Raw genomic sequence first — 25,513 nt, 5'->3', positions numbered from 1 at the left:
AAATGACAGGGTTGGTGGCTGCTAGTACTCAACAGGAAGATAGGGATTGCACAGCAAAGTAAATTACTATTAAGCAACCAGGCTGATTTAGTGTAATAGCACCTGCACAGCCCCTGTGGTTACTATGTATATTACAACCCCCTACAATAACTCCTGTTCACACTGAAGAGCCAAGGTCAGAGTATTCTGTTCACTAAGGGAGAGAGACATGCAAATTAGTTCCCAGGGATGAGTCAAGCTTCAGAGAAGTGAAACATAAGGATGAACAAGACTTTTCAAAATGCGGTCTGAGACTCCGAAGAGCTCAAGATCTTTTCGAGGGTCTTTTCAAGACTTTGTCAATACCTTTCCACACCTGAAAACTATTTCCTCAATAATATTAAGAGGCTACTTGCCTTTTTCTCTGTGTTGAAATTTGCACTGATGGTGCAAAACAAACAAACAAAAAAACATTGAGTAAAACTGATGGCACCTTACCATGAATCAAGGCAGCAGCACCTTAAAAATGCACACCAGAAGGCAGGAAAAATTGTTAAGAACACATCTTTATTTTGTAAGCACACATCAATGTGACTAAACGAGAATTACACATAAAGTGTTTCGGTGGCCGCAGAATGGTGGATTTGAGGAAAAACACGTGCTATTGTTAGAGTTGTGAACTGAACCTGCCACCATTTTCACTTTGACAAGACACACATCAAACTGGTCATTCAGACTTCGATATGTGGCAAGCATTTTCTTGAAACTAAATGAAGAAATCCTGTCATTTCAAATAAAACCACTTATAGTGTCTGTGCCAATGAAACAATTTAAGCATTTAGCCAAAATTAGAATTTTGGAAAATGTGTGCCCCTCACCATGAGCCTGTCAGGTTCCCAATGTAGAAGACGGCTGACCACACCGACTCCATCTTTGGCCCTCCACCTTGTCCATGCCCGTGCAACGACCTCCCTCAGTGTCACATGGCAGACCCCATGGAGGTTGATGTATACAGTGACAGGAATGTGGGAGGGCTCATTCTGATCTTCCTTAAAGTGGTTCACAGAAGGCTCCGCTTTTGGTAACTAGTAGAGCTGACTGGTGCACAGATGCCACCACTTTTGATAACTACCCTTTAACCTCACCAAAATGCCCCTCACTCTATAAAAGCTAAAGATTAGGGTCCAGAGTGGACAGAGAATAGCTGCATAGTACCTGAGTAGTTTGCCCAATTCCCCTTGTCAGTAAGTTACCCTGAATAAAACTATAAATGGTATGGAGTGGTTTGCTTTCTTTTTCAGTCATAAAGTGCCTTCTCAGTCTGGAGGATACTTTGCTGTCCCTCCTCCACCTTCTAACACAATGCTAAAACCTTTTTCTGATAATATTAAAAATACGGTATTTTGATATTATAGTGAAATGTATCAACTTTTGAAGATCTACATAACTTGATGAACAATATTTTCCAAATAACCAAGGTACAATGTTACAAAATAACAAATGGGTAAAAAAAAAATACATTGCAAGTACAAAAAACCAATAGATTTTAATGTATCAAGGTATGAAAAAGTCATTGATATGGTTTCTGCTTTCATTTGCAACAAAAATTTTTAGCTGTAGGAATTATCATTTAATACATTTTCTTTCAGCTACACAAATTATCATTCAATATTAATAACTAAGTTTAATTGCTTTGTTGTGGTCTAACACAATTTTTTATTGAACTTCTTTATTTTTGAGATAACTATAGATTCACATGCAGTTTTAAGAAATATTAAATAATGAGAGATCCCGTCTATACTAGTTTCCCTCAAAGGTAACATCTTGCAAGACTATAGTACAATATCACAAATATTAACATTAATACAGTCAAAATACAGAACATTTTCATTACCACAGGATCCCTCATGTTGTCCTTTTATAGACACACTCATCCCACCCCCCATGCTTAAACCCTAGATACCACTAATCTGTCTTCCATTCCTATAATTTTGTCACTTCAAGAATGTTATGTAAGGAAACCATAAGGTATGTAATCTTTTAAAAATGCTTTTTTTAGCAAAATTCTCTGAAGATTCATCCTCATAGTTGCATACATCAAGAGTTCATTCCTTTTTATTGCTGACTGGTAGTTGCATGTTAAAAAAAAAAAAAAAAAAAAAAAAAAAGACTGCTGAAATGTTTTCCAGAGGGTTGAGAGGAGATTTTTTTAAATTAAGAATTCAATTTCCTCCATAAAGACTCCACCAAAAAAACTACTAGAATAAATGGATTCAGTAAAGTTGCATGATACAAAATTAACACCCAGAAATTGGTTGAGTTTCTATACACTAATAACAAAGTAGCAGAAAGAGATATTAAGAAAATAATTTCATTTACGATTGTATCAAAAATAATAAAATACTTACCTAGGAATAAACTTAACCAAGGAGGTGAAAGATACGTAGTCTGAAAACTATAAAACACTGATTAAAGATATTGAAGATGACACAAACAAAAAGATATTTCATGCTCATGGATTGGAAGAATTAATATCGTTAAAATGTCCATATTCCCCAAAGCAATAATTCAGTGCAATCCCTACCAAAATACCAACAGCATTTTTCACAGAACTTGAACAAATAATACTAAAATTTGTATGAAACCAGTAAAGAGCCTGAATTGCCAAAGCAATCTTGAGAAAAAAGAACAAAGCTGAAGTTGTCACAATTCCTGATTTCAAAATATACTACAAAGCTGGAGTACTCAAAACAGTATAACACATGGCTCAATAGAACAGAATAGAGAGCCCAGAAATAAACCCACACATACATAGCCAATTAATCTATGGCAAAGGAAGCAGGAATGTACAATGGAGGAAAGTCTCTTCAATAAACGATGCTGGGGAAAACTGGACCACTTTCTAACACCATACACAAAAATAAACTCAAAATGGAAAAAGATCTAAATGTAAGCCCTACAGTAACATTTTCCTAGATATGTCTCCTAAGACAAGGGAAATTAGAGCAAAAATAAATTATTAGGACTCCATCAAAATAAAAAGCTTTTGCTCAGCAAAGGAAACCATCAACAAAATGAAAAGGCAGCCTACTGAATGGGAGAAAATATTTGCAAATTATATATTTGATAAGGGGCTAATACCAAAACATATAAAGAACTTATACAATTCAACACACACACACACAAAAATCTAATTAAAAAAAATTGGGCAGAAGAGGCACCTCGGTGGCTCAGTCCGTTAAGCGACCGAATCATTATCTCGGCTCAGGTCATGATCTCACTGTTCATGAATTCAAGCCCCACATAAGGGTCTGCACTGACAGCATGGAACCTACTTAAGATTCTCTGTCTCCTTCGCTCTCTGCCCCTCCCTCACTTGTGCGCACTTGTGCACTCTCTCTCTCTCAAAATAAATAAACTTTAAAAAATACTTCAAAAAACTGGGCAGAAGACCTGAGTAGGCATTTTTCCAAAGAAGGCATACAGATGGCCAACAGATACATAAAAAGATGCTCAACATCACCACTCATTAGTGGAAATGAAAATCAAAATCACAAGATATCACCTTACACCTGTCAGAATGGCTAAAATAAAAAAGACTAAAAAATAACAAGTGTTGACGAGGATGTGGAGAGAAAGGAACCCTTTTGCACTGTTGGTGGAAATGTAAACCGGTGCAGCCACTGGAAAACTGTATGGAGGTTCCTCAAAAAATTAAAAATAGAAATTCCATATGATCCAATAATTCCGCTACTGGGTATTCATCTGAAGAAAATGAAACACAAATTTGAAAAGATGTGTGGTACCCCTATGGTTGTTGCAGCATTATTTACTTAGGAAGCAACCTAAGTGTCTATCAGTAGATGAATGGATAAGGAAGATGTAGTATGTAAACACACACACACACACACACACACACACACACACACACACACACAGGAATATTACACGGCCATAGAAAAGGATAAGATGGTGCCATTTGTGACATGAATGAGCCTAGAGGGTATTATTCTAAGTGAAATAAGTCAGACCGAGAAAGACAAATACCATATGATTTCACTCACATGTGGAATATAAAAAATGAAATGAATAAACAAAAAGAAGAATCAGACCTATAAATATAGAGAACCAACTGATTGTTGCCAGAGGGAAGGAAGGTGGAGAACGGGCAAAAATGGGTGAAGTGTATTAGGAGATACAGCTTCTTATTATGGAGTGAATAAGCCATGGGAATGAAAAATACAGTGTAGGGAATACAGTCAATGATATTGGAATAGTGTTATATGGTGAGAGAAGGTAGATGCACTTGCAGCTATGCATATATATGTACTATGCATATAGCATAAAGGTTAGAGAAGCTGAACCACTATATTTTATACCTGAAAGTAATGTAACATTGTATGTCAACTATACTCAAACAAAAACACATTTTTAATAATTCAATTTCCTTAATAGTTATAAGGCTATTCAAATTATCTACTTCATAATGAGTGAGCTGTGGCAGCTTTGTTTTCTGAGGAACTGCTCCATTTCATCTAAGCTGTCAAATTTATATGTGTAGAGTCACTCATAGTGTTCCCTTATTCTTTTGACATCTGAAAGATCTTTAGGGACATCTCACATTTCATTTCTAATATCGGTTAACTTGTGTCCTTTCTTTTTTTTTCTTGTCAGTCTTGTTACAGATCAATTTTATTGATCTTTTCAAAGAATTAGATTTTGTTGCATTGATTTTCTCTATATTTTCTGTTTTCAATTTTACTGATTTCTGCCCTTTATTATTCCTTCCCTTTGCTTACTTTTTATTTTGCTCCTCTTTTTTTTAGGTTTCTGAGGTAGAAGCTTAAATTATTTATTGAGGGGCACCTGAGTAGCTCAGTCACTTAAGCAGATGACTCTTGGTTTTGACTTGGTCATGATCTTGGGGTTCCCGGGTTCAAGCCTCACATAAGGTTCTCTGCTAACCATGTGGAGCCTGCTTGAGATTCTCTCTCCCCTTCTCTCTCTCTGTTCCTCACCTGCTCATGTATGCTTTCTCTCCATCTCCCTCTCAAAATAAACAAATAAAACTCAAAAATGTTTTAAAATTATTTATTGATACTTTGTCTTTTCTCTTTTTTTTAATTTTTTAAAATGTTTTTATTTATTTTTGTGACAGAGAGAGACAGACCATGAGCAGGGGATGGGCAGAGAGGGAGACACAGAATCGGAAGCAGGCTCTAGGCTCTGAGCTGTCAGCACAGAGCCCGATGTGGGGCTCGAACCCGCAGACTGTGAGATCATGACCTGAGCTGAAGTCGGACGCTTAACCGACTCAGCCACACAGGCGCCCCGATACTTTGTCTTTTCTACGGTAAGCATTTAGTGCTATAAATTTCCCTTTCAGCAGTGCTTTAACTGTGTGCCACACATTCTGATATGTTATATGTTCATTGTAATTCTGTTCAATTGATTTTCTATATGGTTTTCTATCTGTTGAGACTTTCTTGTTAAGCCACAGTTACTTATAACTTTATTGTTTAGCTTCTAAGTATTTGGACATTTTTCTGTTATCTTTGTTATTGATATCTAAGTTGATTCCATTATGGATTTGCTCTGTCTTGGTATATGACCTATGGGAACTTGAAAAAAATGTGTATTCTGTTTTTGTTGGGTGTAATCATATATAATTTCAACTAGATTCTATTGGTTAATGGAGTTTTTGAGTTCTTCTACATCCTTGCAGATTTTCTCTCCAAATGTTTTATTAATTACTTACAGAGGGATGTTGAACTCTCCAAATGTAAATGTGGAATATCCCATTTCTCATTCAGTTTTTGCTGCACATATTTGGTAGGTCTGTTCTTTGGTGCACATACTTCTTAAGACTGCCATGTCTTCCTGGTAGGTTGGCACTTTTATCACAGTATAATGCCCCTCTCTGTCTCTGATAACTTCCTTCGCTTGTAAGTCTACTTTTTCTGATATTAATGATATTAATAATAATATTAATAACCTGCTTTTCTTTGATTTATGTTTGCATGCTATACTTTTACCCTTTTGCTTTCAACCTTCCCATATCATCATAACTGAAGTCAGTTACTTGTAGACACTATATACTGAGTCATGTTCTTTTAATCTACCCTACAATCTCTGTCACATAATCGGTGTATTTAGACAATTTACATATAACTTATGGATATAGTCTGCCGTTTCATTTTTTTGTTTTGTTTGCTCTATCTGGTATCTTTTGTTTTTCTGTTTCCTTTTTCCTGCCTTCCTATTGCCTGGATATAGTTTTAAATTCCACTTTTATTTATCTATGGTGTTTTTGAGTGTATCTCTTTCTATAGCTTTTTAGTTTTGTTCTAGGAATCACATTATGTAAAAATAACTTATCAAAGTCTACAAATGTCATCATTTTACCAGTTTGAGTAATATGAAACCTTGCCTCCCTTTTTGTCTCCTTACCCTTCCCCATTTATAATATAATTATTTTAAACATTTCCTCTATATACATTTAATAACATAATTTTTGTTTCAACTGACAAACATAATTTAGAATACTCAAAAGGAGAAGGAAACTAATGCATTTACTCATATTTTTGCTTTAAATGTTTTTGTTCCTTCTAGATACTCCAAGATTCTTCTTTTCATCATTTTTTCCTATTTAGAGAACTTCCTCTAGTCATTTTTTTAGGGCAAATCTGCCAGCAACAAATTCTCTGTTTCCTTTCATCTGAAAATGTCTTGATTCCCTTTTATTCCCAAAGGATATTTTCTCCAGATACAGGACTGATTTCTGACTTCAATAGTTTCTGATGAGAAATCCACTGCCATTCAAATTGTTTTTCTCCTATAGGTAACATACTGTCTCTCTCTTGGTTCTTTCAAGGTTTTTTTCTATGTCATTACTTCTCATAAGTTTGAGTATTATGTGACTTAGTACAAATTTCTTTAGATTTTTCCTGCTTGGGGTTTGCTCAGGTTCCTAAATATGTTTGTATTTTTCCAAATTCAGAGTTTTTCAGCCATCATTTCTTCTTACACATTTTCAGTCACCTCTATCTCTTCTTTTTCTTCTCCTTGCAGGACTGCAACAACACAAATGTTAGATCTTTGGTAATATTCCCACAGGTCAAGGGACCTGTTCCCACAAGTCTATTTTTTTCAGTTTATTTCTCTTTGTTGTTCAGACTGGATAAATTCTATTGTTCTATCTTCAACTTCACTGATTCCTGTCTCTGCCACTCTACTTTTGAGCCCATCTACTATGCTTTTTATTTCAGTTATTATGCTTTTAATTCTAAAATGTTTTCTGTTTCTCCCTTCTATTTTCAATTTCTTTCCTAAGACTTCTATTTCCTTTCTCTTTATTTTTATAATTGAGATATAATTGACATATAACATTATATTATTTTCAGGTGTATAATATAATGATTCAATATTTGTATATGTTGCAAAATGATCACCACAATAAGTCAGGTTAACATTCATCACTATATATAGTTACAGAATTTCTTTTCTTATAAAAAGAAACTTTTAAGATCTACTCTCTCAGCAGCTTTCAAATATGCAATACAGTATAATTAACTATAGTCTTCATGCTGTACATTACATCCCCATGACTTATTTATTTTAAAACTAGTAATTTGTAGCTTTTGATTGCCTTCACCCATTTCACCCACCTCCCCACCCCTCACCTCTGGCAACCACCAATCTGTTCTCTGTATCTATGAGCTTGGTTTTTAGGAGTTTGGCAGGGGGTTAGATTCTATATAGAAGCAAGATCATTTGTCTTTCTCTATATGGTTTATTTCACTTAGCAAAATGCCTTCAAGGTCCATCCACGTTGTCACAAATGGCAAGATTTCATTCTTTTTCATGGTTGAATACTCCTGTGTGTGTGATTGTGTGTGTGTGTGTGTGTGTGTGTGTGTGTGTGTCACATTTTCTTTATCCATTCATCCATCAGTGGACACTTACATTGTTTCCATGTTTTGGCTATTATAAATAGTGTTGCAAGAAACATGGGGGTTGCATGTATCTTTTCAACTTAGTGTTTTAATTTTCTTTGGACAAATGTCTAGAAGTGGGATTGTTGGATCATGTGGTATTCCTATTTTTAATTTTTTAAGGAACCTGTTTTCCACAGTGGCTATACCTACTTACATTCCCACTAACAGAGTACAAGAATTCCCTATTCTCCACATCTTCATCAACACTTGTTATTTCTTGTCCTTTTGATAACAGCCACTCTAAAAGGTGTGAGGTGATATTTCATTGTGGTTTTGATTTGCATTTCCCTGGTGATTAGCGATCTTGAGCATCTTTTCATGTAACTGTAGGCCATCTGTATCTTTTCTGGAAAAATCTCTATTCAGATCCTCTGCTCATTTTTTAATTGGATTGTTTTTTTGCCTTTGAGTTGTATAAGTTCTTTATATATTTTGGATATTAACACCTTATCATATATATTATTTGCAAATATATTCTCCCAGTCTGTAAGCTGCCTTTTCATTTTGTTGATAGTTTCCTTTGCTTTGGAGAAGCTTTTTAGTTTGATATACTCTTACTTACTCACTTTTGCTTCTGGTGCCTTTGCTTTTGATGCTAAATCCAAGAATCATTGCCAAGACCAATGTTAAGGAGCTTACCACCTATTTTCTTCGAGGAGTTTTATGGTTTCAGATTTTACACTCAAGTCATTAAACCATTTTTAGTTAAGTTTTGTGTATGGTATAAGATAGTGGTCCAGTTTCATTCTTTTGCATGTGGCTGTCCAATTTTCTCAACATCATTTATTGAAGAGATTGTCCTTTCCCCACTGTATATTCTTGGCTCCTTTGTCATAAATTAATTGACCATGTATGTGTAGATTTATTTCTAGGCTCTCTATTCTACTCCATTGATCTATGTGTCTGTTTTTATGGAAACACCATATTGTTTTTTGTTTTTGTTTTGTTTTACTTATTATTTTGAGAGAGAGAAAGAGAGAGAGTAGGGGAGAGACAGAGAAAGAGGGAGAAGGAGAGAGAGAGAATCACAAGCAGACTCCACACTGTCAGTGCAGAGCCCTATATGGGGCTCAAATTCATAAACCATGAGATCATGACCTGAGCTGAAGTCCAACGTTTAACCAACTGAGCCATGCAGGCACCCCTTTACCATACTGTTTTGATTACTATAACTTTATAATATAGTTTGAAATCAGGAAGCATGCTGTCTCCAGCTTTGTTCTTTCTCAAGATTGCTTTGGCCATTCAGTATCTTTTGTGGTTCCATACATATTTCAGGACTGTTTATTCTATTTCTATGAAAAATGTTATTGACTCTTGATCTTATTTATTTACCCTTTCTGTTTTAGGTGACCCTCCACTGGGCTTCCTCTGATACCATCAAAGTGGGGAAGGGGAGGTGTGGTCATTACTGATACTTGGGGATAGAAGTCCAAGATCCCCATGTGGTTTCAACTGACAACAAGGAGGGGGATCTCTTTAACACTCTGTTAAGATTAAAGTCCCAGCTCCACATGCAGTCTTCTTTGATATGACCCTGGCAGGGGTGGAAGAGTGCCTCATTAACTCTTATCAGGAGTTAAGTTTCAATTTCCCAATAGGCTTTTGATGGTGGGGGGTAAGGCCACTGTTTTTCCTTTGGTGTTTAACTGGAATAGAGCAGTTACTATCTAAAACTTTTCTGTCTTTCTAGGCTACCCCTTTCCTGGTTCTTTGGCTAAAGAGAGCAGGTTTTTGTTGAGGCTTTTTTTACCTTTGCCTATCTTTGCTTCTATATTAACAGCTTTTTCAACTCCAAGTCTAGTATATATGAAGCAAAAAAGAAAACCCAAGGAACTAACTCACAGCCATGTCATTTCTTGCATGCCAACATTTCTAATTAATGTGCTTTGTTCTCCATTTTTCTTTTTTTTAATGTTTATTTTTGAGAGAGAGAGAGAGAGAGAGAGAGAGAGAGAGACTGTAAGTGAGGGAGGAGTAAAGAGAGACGGAGACACAGAATCCAAAGTAGGCTCCAGGCTCCATGCTGTCAGCACTGACACGGGGCTCGATCTCATGAACCAGAAGATAATGACCTGAACAGAAGTCAGATGCTTAACCGACTGAACCCCCCGGGCGCCCCTGTTTTCCACTTTTCAAGACTCTTTTATGTTTGTAACATCCAGCATTTTTAATTGTACTTAGCAGGAAGAATAGGGAAGAGTAAAAATACTTTTTCTCCATCTTCCCCAGAAGTAAAAATCTTGCAACAACTTCCAAGAAACTACCACTTGTTAAGTTTTGGCATATTAACAAAGGAAAATATCCATTATTATGTTAAAAGTATGTTAAAGTAATATTTTCCAACTACCTATCTGTGTGAGACCAGAATTTTCCTCATATATTTCAACCAAAACAACCTACCACAAAATGGAATGCAGAAGCAGTCATGAGAATCCAGCCATCTTCCAGCAAGCTACACATTAAAGATTGCAAAACATGTAAGCCAACCCTAGTTTTCTCATTAAAATTTTGTTTTCAAAAATATAATTATTTTTCATAAAAATGCATTTTATGTTAACATATTACTTTATTAGTGTTATTTTTTTTAATGTTTATTCATTTTTGAGAGACAGAATGCAAGTGGGGGAGGAGCAGAGAAAGAAATACACAGAATCCGAAGCAGGCTCCAGGCTCTGAGCTGTCAGCACAGAGCTGACGTGGGGCTCAAACTCATGAACTGTGGGATCATGGCCTGAGCTGAAGTTGGACACTGAACCGACTGAGCCACCCAGGTGCCCCAATTCCCAACAACTGTAAATATCAATAGATATAACCTACATAAATAATTATTGAGGTCCTCAAAAATTCTTAAGATTACAAAAAGGGTCCTGAAACCAAAAGGTTCAAGAGCTGTGAGGTAGAGAAAAGTATTAAGGTAAGCTCTTACTTCCTCTCCCAAGAGTTGTAGGTGTGGTTTCTGAGCACGCTGTCTAGTTCCTTGTGCCAAATCAGGTAGTATCACTGGTGGTGTTGGAAGGATGGCAACATATTCTTGATTATCACCCACAACAGGATTTCCTTGCAATATTCTACAGTATGATAAAAAACAATACATTGGTTTGTTAAGTCACTGATGAGACTCATTTCATACCTCTGCTGAAATAAACACACCGACATTTGATATCTGTAATAAGCAGAAATTGTGCAGAAGTCAGACAGTCTGAAATGGGAAATAATTCAAAATAATTTTTCTGTGGTTCTGCATACATTTCAATAGTAACCTTCATGATGGTTTTACTATATTAGAATAACAAATTCATCCTGTAAAAGTCTGATTACAAAAGAGGTAAAAAGGTCTCTACCTTCTGATGGCTAACCTGCTCCCCACTCAAAGCCCACAGGAAATGGTCTCATTTCTTAGAGTGAAGTAAAGTGTCAGCCCAAGAAGAACTGCCTTCTCACATTAAAGTTTTCTCCTCTTGACTCACATCTTGCCAAGATGAACAAAAAATCTTTGGCATTTATCTTCCTTTCTAGGCTACAAACTATATATATATATAAATTATATAAAATTATACAAAAAATATAAACAAAAATTATAATATAAAAATTATAAACAAAAGTCTTAATTAAGCCAAAGACATGAGCTAAATGAAAATTTGAAGGCAAGATGTGTCATTAATGACTAATTTATGAACTGCTTTAAAATACATTAATTTTGTATTAAATTTGGTATTAATTTGTACTAATTTTTATAATTACTGTAAAAGAATTATAAAAGGAGTATAAAATGAGCCTGCACAGACTATAGCTAGATCAATTTCACACGGAAGCCAGTGTTCCACTTTTTGATATACCCTTATGTGAATAGGCAATCACTTTATGAGTCATCAAATGTGAAGACTAAAAGTTCACAAACCACCCAACTCACTTTAGTTACTTAATAATATGCTGAAACCTTCATATTCTATCATACCAGCTCTTAAAAAAAAACAGGTCCACCCAAAGTTAGGCTCATGGAAATAGGGCTTGCCAAAGTAGAGTCATGGAGAAAAGCCTCCTATCCCAACTAGTCAAATATTTGAATTCAAAGAGAAGATAAAGTTCAACTGCCAATATGGTGAATATAGTAGACGGCCACTCAACACCCAATTATCCTCCTTCTAATGTGCTTTCCTGAACTACTGAGAATGAAGAAGTAAAAGTCTCTTGCAGCCAGTGTCCTAGATGTGAGTTAGGATCCACTAATGAGATGCACTCAGCATACAATTTGGAAAGCAGAAGGTTCTGATGTTTTTGTTAGCAAACAGTCATGGCAACATCGAGTTCTACTGTAGCAGTGTTTCAGTTAATAGTAGTCCTTTTGTAGGTTGCTTTTCTTTTTGGGGGGGGGAGGGGCAGTGAGCAGCAAGCATATCAAACAGACATACTGTGGTTTCAGAGTCTAAAGCTGTAACAATAGAAGCCACCAGATCCCTGAATCACAGCTAGGGTGGTATGTTGCCAGTACTGGCTTCCAGATTTACTACCTTCCTGACTATGCTAGAAGCAGCAGCTTCCTTGGCAGCCATTTAAGCATGCTGTGTGTCATCTCTGGAAACCCTCCCTGCCTATAGCCCACTTTCCCAATCTTTCCATTGGTTTTATAAGTATCAAATTCTCATTACTAACTCCCTCTTTGCCTAAAATAGCTAAAAATATTTCTGTTTTCGTCAACTGAATCCTGAATGGTATGTATAGGAAAAACAAAGAACAGGGTGAAGTCTACTGGCTGCAATAGTGAGCCTAGAGACTACATATATCGAAGTCAGTAAAGTATTTCTGAGATCATGAAGGACAGACATGACATAAGAAGCTACCTTGAGGCACTGCTGTATTTTTATCTAGCTCTAAGCCAAAACCAAGGTAGTAAGAGTAATTCCCAACTTACTGTCTTTTCACATTCCAAATGTGCACTAATGAAGCTGACACTGTGGTTGGTGGGAAGAAAAATGAAAGAAGTCATTGGAGTGCATAGTGTTGGTAGACATGTATAGAGGACCTTAGTGAAAGGCTACCCAAGATTAGCAAGTGTTCCTACAGGACAAAGAGTAATCAATTACTTTGAAAATTTTCTCCAGACTTTCCCTTCTTCCTTCTTTATATCCAGAGAGAAGAGCTAATCCTTTCTAGAGTTCATTCTCCTGTTTGGAAAACACCATTTCGGATTGAAAATCTCTTCATACCCAATCTCTCCATCACTCCCAGCAGTAATCACTGGTTCTGCTCCTTCTTCTATGGTGTCTCTCCTGTCCACTGCATTTTCTCTCATCTGAGTCCAACGATATCATCTTTGCTGGTCCCTTACCTCTAGACCTTCCCTCCTCCAATTCATACTATATACCCTGCCAGAGATGTCATCACTCACCCCCTTTCCAAATACTTTAATGACTATATACACTGTATAAACCCAAGCTCCCAGGCTTTGCATTTAGGGTCCTCCACAGTCTGGATACCATCTACTTGCCAATCCTACTGCCCTCCCCTAACTCCTGGCCCAACCTACATTCACTATGTAGAAGGTGCCTGAGGTGCTGAGAATACTTAGGGACAATAGAGAAGAGAGGCAAACCAGATTACAATACAGTATGGCTATGAAAATAATGAAAAGAAGGCTTGCAGATTGCAGCTCCCTCATGAAACGTTTATAAATCCCCCTCTGCCCAGTAAAAATTCATCTTTGCTTCCCTAGTTTTTCTGCTGCATTTGATCGGATCTTTCATTGTAGAATATGCTATTTTTTATTCTATGTATTTTTTTCACAGTAGACATAGACTGGTTTGAAGAGAAAACTGATTCTTATTCATTTCCTATCTTCTGTGATGCAAATGTAGTACATACTGAATACATATTGTATTTTGGCTCAGCAAGAAAAGTCTCACAGCCTCTGTGAGTTCCCTGTCCCAGGCTCTATCCCAGGGAACTGAGAATCACAGGTCAGCATGATGTATTGCAGTGGTTCTCAAAGTGTGTTCCCTAACGCAGCATCATTAAAATCACATACAAACTTGCTAGAAAATGCAAATTCTTGGCTGCCCATTATACCTAATGAATCAGAATCTCAGGGTAGGACTCAGTCATCTGTTTTAACCAGCCCTGCAGATGATTCTGATATACACTGAAAACCAGTGATGTACTACAATCTTTCCTAAAACAGCCTGATTCTAAGAATATCCTGGGAGCTTGTCAAAACTATAGCTTCCCAGATACCTCCTCTAGAGATTCTAATTCACATGTGGGGTAGGTCACTTCTCCTTCCTAGGTCTCAGTTTCTCCATCTATCTATAGCAACAGTGATCAGGTCTTTCAGGGTCTAATGCTTAGAAATAATATATGTGAGAAATGTCACATTGTACATGTTCAATTATTAAGTAATTAGTAAGTGGCTGATATTCAATTATTATTGCTATTATCATTGAGGATATTAAATGAAGGAAACATGCCCACCTCTCTCAAGAGTGAGTTAAGTTTCTTTACTTGTCCCCCATGGGCCAGAGATATAACATATATTTCTTATTGTAGATTGCTATCAAAGAAGTTTAGAAAACATTTGCTCTAACCTGTGAACACTTTTTAAAAATCTCTGCATACATATTCTACGAGTCACATAAAAGAGAACATGAGCTCTATCCTATGAAGCATAAAGAAGGGTTCTCCCTCCAGCACTCTCCCCTCTTCTTGGATGTGACTCTAACAGAGAAGTTCCCCCGTCACATCTTTGCTTTCCCTTCCTTACTGAACTTAAAATCTTGCTTGTTGGGGTACAAAACCTGTTAAAGGCTTCACAGGATGATGCTCACAGTTGCTTTTATACAACTCAAAGAAGAGGTGTACAGGGATATTTTCAGAGTGCTCATGTGCAAAAGTTGTGTCACAAAAATACAGGCAATAGAGTATTATATTCCACACAACATTTTTAAAGTACTTGTCACAAGCCACTGAATTGATTTCACAACCCCATATTAGGTCACAATCTACAATTTAGAAAATAGTAACTTACAAAGAATGTTATTTGAAAAGCAAACTCCTAGATCTAGAAAAGACTTTAAGAGTTCATCTTCTTGAAGATTACAAATAATTTTCTTTACTATAGTCTTCAAAATATGTAGCAGAGGTAATGAACACTTTGAACACTTTTTAAAAATTGAGGGAACCATAATCTTAATAAAATGATAAATCTAAAGGAGAATAAGAGTATAACTATGTAGATTTTATTTTTTTATAAAATATGATTAGGGAAGTGGGGGATTTTATTTTTAATCATTGTAACTTCATTGTTACATGCAAACAGTGACATCTGGTGGAATGATATTGCTTTGCTTTAAAAAATTTCAGCTTTCACATATTGACAGTTATGAAATCAGCTAAATGTCCAAGTAATTCCTGTTTTTATATATCTATATAAAATAAAAAATACACTAATCTAATAGCTTATTAAACTTTTATAGTGCATAGTAAAATGACTTCTGTCATTCCAATCTGTATTTTTTAAATATGCTGAAGTCTTCCTTAGGTATAAGGGGTATTTGTTAAAAATGGATACAATGGAAATCTAACGGAGGTTACTATTGATTCTACTTCTAACAACTGTGATTTGGACTGCAAAATTTACCCTCAGTTTCCTCATCCATAAATATGAGAAGGTTAGGCTAAAAGAAGGATAAGATCCTCTTATGGCTCTAAAACATGTACTTTTGTGACATATGCCCATCTAGACCTCATACAGGGATTAAGTCTTATGTGCTTTGGCATAATATCTTGGGTCACTGCCTGGAGTATGTACCAAGGAACAAGCTAAGTAAGGTATGCGGGTAGGGCCAGGATTAGATTTAACCACTGAGGAATGGAAGACAATGCAGGAGATGGGGAAGAGTGGGGGGAAGTCAGTTCCAGATACCCACGGTGGAAAGTAACATACAGCAGAAGATAAAACACAATATTCCAAATGTAGTTTGACAGACCACAGGTGGTGGTGCACTAGAAGTAGTATCAGAAAGTTCTAGCAAGGGATGATGGCTCATTCTGGTGGGGAGAAACCAGTAATGGGGAAAACAAAACCAGGCGGTATTCAGTGCAAGCTACAAGTAAATAAGTAATTAATATCAGGGAAGTCTACCATATTTAGCAAGGTCCCAGCCCTGGCCTAGTGCTCAGAAACAAGATTTCAGTTCTTAAGAGGGAATAAGCACTATAAGAACTTCCACCCCAATAGAAGCAGAAGCCCTGCTTCCAATACTGGGTCACAATGGATCAAATAACAAAACACAACGGTAAATATGCATATCTCAAATTATTCAACTAGAGCTCCTCAGATTCTTCCTAGCTTACATCAAAATTGGTTCTGAAAACAAGATGAGAACAAGTATTCAGAATGAAGCATGAAAAGAAAAAAACGAGAGGGTCTTCACAAGTTCACAAAACGGTGGAATATAATGGAAACCACATTTAGAATCAAAGAGATCTAGGTCTGAATCTTAGCTTTTACCAGCCCTATACACATGGACTAGTCACTTACACCTACTTTGAACTACATTTTCTTCACTAGGGAAGAAAATACATAATTTTCCATTTTCATATTCAAATATCAGCAAAATATTTAGAAGATTCAGATAAAATCTTTAAAATGCAAGTGCACTTTATATAGCTGATTTGTCAACTATAGGTAGTAGAGATAGTAAGTCAAAATAATTACCCATGTGCCTGTATTTCAGTTTCAAAGTAAAAATCTTCAAAGGAATATAAACTACGAAAACAACACCCTTAATGTCATTTTTGTAAAATGTATATGTAAGTGCATGCACAGAAAAAAAAGGCCTGGCCTAGAATAATATTTTTAAATTTTTTTATGTTTATTTATTTTTAAGAGAGAGAGACAGTGCAAGTGGGGGGAAGGGCAGAGAGAACCAGGGAGACACAGAATCCAAAGCAGGCTCCAGGCTCTGAACGGTCAGCACAGAGCCCAACACAGGGCTTGAACTCATGAACCATGAGATCATGACCTGAGCCGAAGTCGGATCCTTAACTGACTGAGCTACCCAGGCGCCCCTAGAATAATCTTTATCATATAGAATAAACACTGGAAAAGGTCTGCTTCTGGTATAATAGTCTTAACAATCACAGAGAAAATGTGTAAAGGCAAAATTCTCATAACCGAATCCACCCCACCCCCAACACCTTTCAGGATTCTGAATGACTAAATTAGTAATATAAACCTGCATCTTCTGGTGCTCCTACTTAAGATCTAAACATAGTATTCTAGGGACACCTGGGTGGTTCAGTCAGTTAAGCATCCAATTCATGATCTCACAGTCATGGAATTCAGCATGGAACACAGAGCCTGCCTGGGATTTTCTCTCTCTCTCTCTCTCTCTCTCTCTCTCTCTCTCTCTCTCTCATCTTCTTTCTTTCTGCCCCTTCCCTGCTTGGGCTCATGCAAGCACTCTTTCTCTCTCAAAATAAATAAATAAATCTTTAAAAACTTTTAAACTCTATCTTTTTTTAAAAAAAGCAATCCATTCCCAAACATGTTCTAGTGACATTATTTAAGGCAAAACTTAAAGTCCTAGAAGCATCCAGGAGGAGTAGCGAACAGATTACTTGCAAATAAAATAAAAACAGGCTGCTTTCAGATTTTTATCTCATAACATCGGATATCAGATGATACAAACAATAAATACATAGATATATGTCGGCAAATATGACAGATTATAGGAAACAGCAAAGAACTAAAACAAGAGAGAATATACAAAGATGACAAAAATAATACCCAGTATAACTGATAATGGCAATAAATGCATATGGGGTGATCCAACCTGTTATAAGAAAAAAATTGATTGGCTTAAAAAATATTCTAGTCTATGCAATCTACAAGCAACACAACTACTAAAGATTAAAAATAAAAGGGCAAACATACACCATATAAATAAAGCAAAAAATAGGACAAAGTGTAGTTTTACTTTTTATGGAATTAGTGTACAATCTATAATGAAAACAAAAGGACTACAGTTAACAATTTCTTGAATTTTCTTCCACACATACACAAAAATGTGCATATAATCACATATCTGTTAATTTACTTCTATCTCCTTTCAGTGCACGGAGCACTACCTCGTTCTTAGTCATGATTGCAATGCATCCCATCACTGGATGCACCATAAAAAAATATTCTATTGATAAGCACCTAAGTTATTTCCAGTTTTTAGTTATTATAAGGACAATGAACATCCTTCTGCATGTATTTTAGTAAATTACAGTCATCAGCATATAGATGACATTTAAAGCCATGGTCTTGGATAAGATCACTTTGGTAAGTATGGGAGAAAAGAGGTGCCAGTATAAGTTTGGGCACCCCAATGTTTTGAAATCAAAAGATAAGGAGACACCAGCAAAGGAGACTTGAGAAGGTATAGCCAGGGAGACAGAAAGAGAACCAGAAAAGAGTATAGTCCCAAAGGTCAAGAAATTAAAGGGTTTTAAGGAAGAGTTAATGCAACTGTGCCAAATGCTACTAAAAAGTCAAAATGAGGACTGTGATATCTTACAGCAAATCTGATCATGTCCTTCTTCCTCAAAAAACTCTATCAATGGCTTCCCAATACACTGTGAATAAGAATCTCTCCCCCAAAGCCTCATATACATGCCCTCACACACCTACAGAGAATCTGTAAAATCCTACATGATCTGATTCATGCCTTCACTCAACCTCCACTGCATCACTGCTCCTCCCGTTCTCCAATGCTGGACTTCTTTCCAATTCTTAGATGAGTTCCAACTGTCCACAGCTGACTCTCAAACTTCAATATGCCTTCAAATCATCTGCTTTTTTAACAAGTTCCCAAGTGATGTTGATTCACTCTCAGGTTGCAATTTAAGTATCAGTTCCTCAAACCTCCCAAGATGATCAGGAAATCTTCCAGTTTCCACAGCACCCTGAACTTCTGCGTATTAATTATCCCATTCACGATAAGTAATTTACCACCTTTCTTCTCTGCCAATCTCCATATTCCCTGAGGGCAGGGATTATTTCTCTTGTTAGCAGATGCTTCCCTAGGGCCTAATTCTATGCCTGCCACACAGTAGGTACACAAAAAATATATGCTGATTGATTTAAGTGATTAGTCAGGTCCATATTTCTTGACATGGAAAGATAATTACAACACAGTTAAAAAAAATCAGGTCACAAAACGTACACAGCATTATCCCAGTTTTGTTCTATCTTACTTATTTTCATACAGAAAAGTCTGGAATCATGTATTTAAGAATGTAAATAGTATTATCCCTGGATAGCAAGATTTTGAATAATTGTAGGGTTTTTTGCATTTTCTTGCATATTTTTCACATTTACTAAAGTATTGTCTTTTTATTGTCATTTTATAACAACAATAAATAAGAGGAATTATTTTGTTTAATTATTTTGAAATTAAACATTAAATTCTGACACTTAAGCTTTGGTTTTCCAATTATTGCAGTTGCCACTATTTTAACATATGGAGCTAACAGTCTGTCCACATTTTTTCAAAATGCGATTAAGAATTTCTTTTGTAACGTGAAGCCAAGTGGAGAGTTAGGTCTGGGATCTATAGCCTAAGCACTGCTTCCCACCAGGAAGCTGGCTGTAAGGTGAACCTGACTTGAGAAGGTCAGCCAATGTTTGTAAGACAGCATTTTTTGCCAACTCTCTCTTTATTGATGCTGGATCAACAAAATACACAAGCAATTTTACATAGACAGGTCAGTAAAATAGGACATAAGTCCATAAATAGACTCAATAACACATTGGAATTTAAGGTATGAGAAGCTGCCATTTCAAAATAGTGAGGAAAGAGGATTTATTGACAATAATGATATTATGCAATTGACTAGTCACTTGGTGGGGGGAGGAATAATGCTTATTCTTCTCATCAAGTTAATTACAGATGGATCAAAGTAAGCTATAAAATGATAGAAGAAAATATGAGAAAATACATTTAAGTGTAAGTGTAGAAAAGCCGTTTCTAAGAATGAAACCAAGACTAGAACGCATAGAGAATGACTGCTAGTTTTTACTACATAAAAATTAAAACTTCTGGAGAGCATAAAACACCATAACAAAGGTAGAAAGCAAACAACAAAGTAAAAGAAAATGTCTACTATATATAACAAATAATTAAAATCTTTAATATAAAAAGATCACTTATAAATCAATAAGGAAGAGATGAATGATGACCCAACAGAATACGAATTGATAATTCTCAAAAGGAGAATAACCAAAAGACATCACCATCATTTAAAGTGAAAAAATATATAGTAATAAAAAGATATGTTTCCTCATCAGATTAGAAAAAAAATGAAGCAGATTGACAATTAGTTATTTGATAAGGGTAAAAGGAAATGGATATGATAAGTTGTTGGTAGAGTATAAGTCTGAATAATTTTTCTGGAAAAAAGTCTAGCAATATGCATCAAAAATTTTAGAGCAAGGGGCATCTGGGTGGCTCAGTTGGTTAAGCATCTGATCAGCTCAGGTCATGATCTCGTGGTTCACGAGTTCGTGCCCAGTGTCGGGCTCTGTGCTGACAGTGCGGAGCCTGCTTGGGATCCTGTCTTGCTCTCTCTCTCTCTGCCCCTCCCCCACTTGCGCAGGCTCTCTCTCTCTCTCTCTCTCTCCCCCAAAAATAAACATTAAAAAAAAAATTTTAAGCAAAAAGTTTAATAACTAATTCCACACTTGAAATCTTCTTACATTGCAGCTTGGTTAAGTTGGTGAATAATATGAAAATATTTAAATGTTCACACACAACCCTGAGTGAAAAATCAGTCTATAGAATGCCGTACATGGTTTAAACACAGGCACATACAGGAGATGTTAGAGGGCTATTCACCAAACTGTTAACTTAATCTAAGTGTTTAAACACTTTTAATGATTTACCTTATTTTAAAACACCAAATCTAAAATTCCATGCTAAGAATTCTAACAACTATAAACTTCTCTTTAAAATACAGAAACTTTAAAAGCAAAATTATAGCTCATATGAAACATTTTTATAGTTCTCAACAAAATTGCTGTTTAGCAAAATAAACATAAGTTTCAGCAATATATTGCTATTTTAAATAAACTTAAGTATGTACCTATCTAGTCCATTAAAATATTCTTGGTGTTTGCCACAAGTAACAATTACTATATGGAGAATTGGGAAAGCATTAAAATTATATAACCACAAATAGTGTTAGGCTTCATAGTTAACTGTTCATCTCACAGAAAAACCAAAAGCCACCAAATGAAAGGGTATTCATTTTGTGTTTACAATTACCTTTCTTGAGAACACTTATTAGTGCAGAAAAAATTATACATTTCTCTGAACTTGTAGGCTCAGCAGACAGATATATTTTGAAAAGGTTAAGCTATGTTTAGCAAGGTAATCCTCAAGAGATGGATGCCAGAGAATTAAATATTCAGTGCTTAAATTAACTTCTTATTTGGTACTTAGGAACAAATTGCCAAGAATTATCATCCTCAAATAGAACATTTATTGACACTCTTGGAGAAAGCAAGATCTACTTGAAGAAAAAAAAATTTTAGAATTCGAAAGATCCCAGTATTTTTAACACTTTACATGACTACTAGAAGCTGTGACACCTCAAAATGATGCTTAGCTACAGTGCTAATGGAAATTACTCAAAACAGTGGGTTCATGACTACTAGATTATGGTTATACCTTTATTTTCCATTTTCAGCTTTAGGCTTTCCAAAGACTACACTGCAGAACTGTTATTTTCTACCAGAGAAACTGGAACAGTTTGGTAATTTCCAAAGTTTTTCACATATAATTTGTTTCAAAAATTTCAACACACTTACCTGATAAAACTAAAAGACAGGTGTTTAAGATTTTGAGTAGCAAATAAATCTCTGAAAAACATTTTTGCCTAACTAGAAAATAAACATGAGAATGGCCCTCTTTTAGGAATTCAAATTGAATTTCATTGTGATTACTGAACACAGGGAAACCAGATGTTTATTTATTTTTAAAAGAGAGAGAGCATGAGCAGGGGAGGGGCAGAGAGAGAGGGGGACAGAGAATTTAAACCAGGCTCTGTGCTTGCTGTCAGCTTAAAACCAGACATGGGGCTGGAACTCACGAACCATGAGATCATGACCTGAGCAGAAGTCGGATGCTCAATGACTGAGCCACCCATGTGCCCTCAGATGATTTTAAAGCTTGAAAGAATGCAGTAAAAGTATTAACAATTATCACTAAAAGTCAAGTTTGAGGAAATGAGCTCAGAATACACCATGAAAAGAGTTGAGAAGTTACTAATAATTCTGTGATAGTTTGTGTAATTAAAAATGGTCTTTTAAAATATTTTCACAGGTCTAAAATACTTAAAATATAATACTTAAAATGTCTCTATTTAAATTAACTTAATATTTAATGTTTTGAATATTCTTAAACATGTAGTAGGGGATTTTTCAGGATTCCTACCAGCTCTTATGAAAGGCAAGAGACTTAACAAATATGCATTCTCAATGGACAGGTGATATCAATCCCAAAGGGGTGAATGTTGGTGCCTGGGGAGGGAGATGATGAAAGCTTACTCTTTTTATGTATATGGCATGTGCGTGTGTGCACACGCGCGTGGGCGCGCACACACACACACACACACACGCACACACACATGACCATGAGATGCACAGTATATCCAGGGTATTAAAATGTAATGGGGAAAGGCAATTGGGAGAGAAAAAGTGAAAAAGCCTTCCTTAAATGGTTGATCATAAAAAATTTTGAGAAAAACTAAGCCACTTAGACACATCTGGATTCTTATCATTATCTAGAGATAAGATCTTTGGCAAGCAAACGGATATTATGGAGCCTAAGCTTCTTCAATAATAAAATGGAAATGATGACTGCTTACAGTTGAAGATTTAAAAAGGAAAGATGCAAAGTACATCACACAGTACTAGGAATGTGGTTTCTGCTAAACACATGTGAGCTTCCTTCCCTTTTCTCCTCTCTTTTGAGGATGCTATAAATTACATCCTATCCGCAAAAGAACACTCAGATGCCAAAGGAAAATGAGACACACAGAGAAATGGAAGAAACTCCAGAGGCAATGACTTTTGAACATAATCCCTGGACTCAAGTATTCCCAATGATGGTGTGAAATCTAAAAGACTGACTTTGAATCCAAATCTATGATTTTCTTAACTGTGTAAACCTGGAAGAGTTGCTTGATTTTTATGAACCTCAATTTTCACATCTGAACTCCACAGAGTTGTTATGAAGAACAAATAATATAATGTATGTGACACTCTTTGGTAACTAGATGCCACTAAACTAAAGCTACCTTATCATGGGCCACAGTTCATGTTAATAATAGTAGGAAATGAAGACACTGTCCTAGACTGTGTATGTGCTGGGAAGGAATGGAAAAGGACAAAACCTGCTCCTCTCTAGTGTCTAAAAACAGAATTGTGTCATCAAAATCTAAACCTCAAAGGTAGAATTTGACAGTTTAAATCCACTTAAAGAAAATTACCAGTGGAACTCTTACCTGTCTCTGCACTCTTCATCTGTAGTGTGATCATCTAAGAAAGAGGTTCCCAATATCCCAAGCAAAGTACTGTGACCTTTCTTGTCAGCTGTATGGTAAACTCGAGAAGCCAAGTGTAAGTTGACAGGCAGCTCCTGGGCTGGGACAGTGGTGCACAGATCATGGAGGGTAGAAGAGGGGTAGTCTTGAGGAATTCTGCAGCAAAGAAAAGAAAGGGGGCTTCTTTGATCATTTTGTGATCTTTTGATATAAAATACATTGACATTGACAGTTTAGGCTCTAAAAAGGGTGTCTAAATGTATAAGACTTAAAACTATAATAATGATTTATAATGAATTTAATATCACAACTGGGGACCCGATCTTCAAAGTTATATACCCAACTTTCTGCTGAAGATCTCAACCTATAGGACTTACAGATACCTCAGAAACATGTTTAAAAGCAAACTCATTACCATCCCACCCAAATGCCTTTTCTCCCGATTTCTGTAACTCCTTTGGTGACACCATATCCAGCCATCATGTATTACTTCTTTGCTACTCTGCTCAAATGCTAATGTCCCTGAAGAGGTAGAACAAGGTAGTACATTATCCATTAACTAGCATCAATAAACCCAAGTTTATGCAGCATCCCCCTTTCCACTATGCTAGAACTTGCCTCTCCTGCCTTTCCAAAGCAGAGAAGAAGGCATGAAGATCTTTCTTAATTTCCATTGTCACTTGCCACCCAATGAACAAACACTAATTGAGCAAGTACCACTACTACTCTATGCTAGGTGATTTACACACATTCTCTCCAACTCCCACAATGAACTTATATGGGAGGTATTATTATCCTTATATTAGAGCAGGCTTATTTTGGAGAGCTCATAAAATTAATGAGTAACTGCTAGGATCTAAACACAACGCTGCAGACTATAAGACAACTTTTTTCCTATTACTGCCTGTTAATGACCCCTGAGGTAGATGTAGCCCCTATCCAGTTCTACTCCATCCCCACCCCCCTACTAAAATTATACTCTTACATTAACTAAATGATGACCTTTTCATCAAATCAAACCAAATGAACTTTATTTTTTTTTAATTTTTTTTTAACATTTATTTATTTTTGAGACAGAGAGAGACAGAGCATGAACGGGGGAGGGTCACAGAGAGAGGGAGACACAGAATCTGAAACAGGCTCCAGGCTCTGAGCTGTCAGCACAGAGCCCGACGCGGGGCTCGAACTCACGGACTGCGAGATCATGACCTGAGCCGAAGTCGGACGCTTAACCGACTGAGCCACCCAGGCGCCCCCCAAATGAACTTTAGATCATGTTCTATATGATCTACAAGACACAGCTGACAATATCGATGACTCTTCCTGAAATGGCTCTTTCTTTGTGAGATTTTTAAAACCTGTGTTATCCCAGCTTTCCATCTACCTCCAAAATTCATCATAATTTGATTTAGTCATTCAATTTTCTTTCTCCATCTTCAAAACTGGGTATAGCTTCCAAGGTTGAACTCCTCTTTGAATATTGGAAAAATAAGCTTCAGTGTTTCAACTATTTCCTCTTGTGCCAAGACCTCCCAAATTTCACCTCCGGTATCACTATCTTACCTAGATTCCTCATCCTTAAGATACAAAAGATTGAGCCATCTTTGAGTCCTCTTCCCTTCACCTGCACATCCTATGAAAGACTGAGCTTCTCTGCTTCCCACGGCTGCTGCTTCTCCCTCCTCACTTCCAACACACTCCTGTCAAGGTCCTCATCACCTCAGCCTGCATTAGCAAGGGTGGATTGAGTACCACATCCTCTGTCTCTTCCTCTCTTCAATTCCTCCTGCAAAATTCTGCCACATTGGTCTCTAAATACTCCTTTGCCCAGCACAATGGCTCTCTGTTGCTTGCTGCATTCATCTAATTTCCTCTCTAAGTTTCAAGGCTCTTAGCATGTGGCCCTACTTCTAACACAGTAGTTTGACTCAGACTGCCTCTGTTCA

At 36.3% G+C, this 25,513-nt stretch overlaps 1 protein-coding gene across 5 annotated transcripts in view; it reads right to left on the bottom strand.

Moving 5' to 3' along the window:
- Nucleotides 1–25,513, bottom strand: part of TTC6 (tetratricopeptide repeat domain 6) — a 198,148-nt gene that overhangs the window by 91,479 nt on the left and 81,156 nt on the right. For all 5 annotated transcript variants that reach the window (XM_042989590.1, XM_042989588.1, XM_042989587.1 and 2 more), the window contains exons 6-7: nucleotides 23,529–23,723; nucleotides 10,906–11,047 (exon numbers count right to left, since the gene is read on the bottom strand). In XM_042989590.1, the coding sequence (XP_042845524.1) occupies nucleotides 10,906–11,047; nucleotides 23,529–23,723 (337 nt within the window). The remainder of the gene's footprint in view (nucleotides 1–10,905; nucleotides 11,048–23,528; nucleotides 23,724–25,513) is intronic.

Source organism: Panthera tigris, chromosome B3 (assembly GCF_018350195.1).
Source record: "Panthera tigris isolate Pti1 chromosome B3, P.tigris_Pti1_mat1.1, whole genome shotgun sequence".
In the NCBI taxonomy this organism is placed as follows: domain Eukaryota; kingdom Metazoa; phylum Chordata; class Mammalia; order Carnivora; family Felidae; genus Panthera; species Panthera tigris.
Note: the sequence above shows the minus strand (reverse complement) of the source record. Positions and strands in the feature narration are given on the sequence as shown.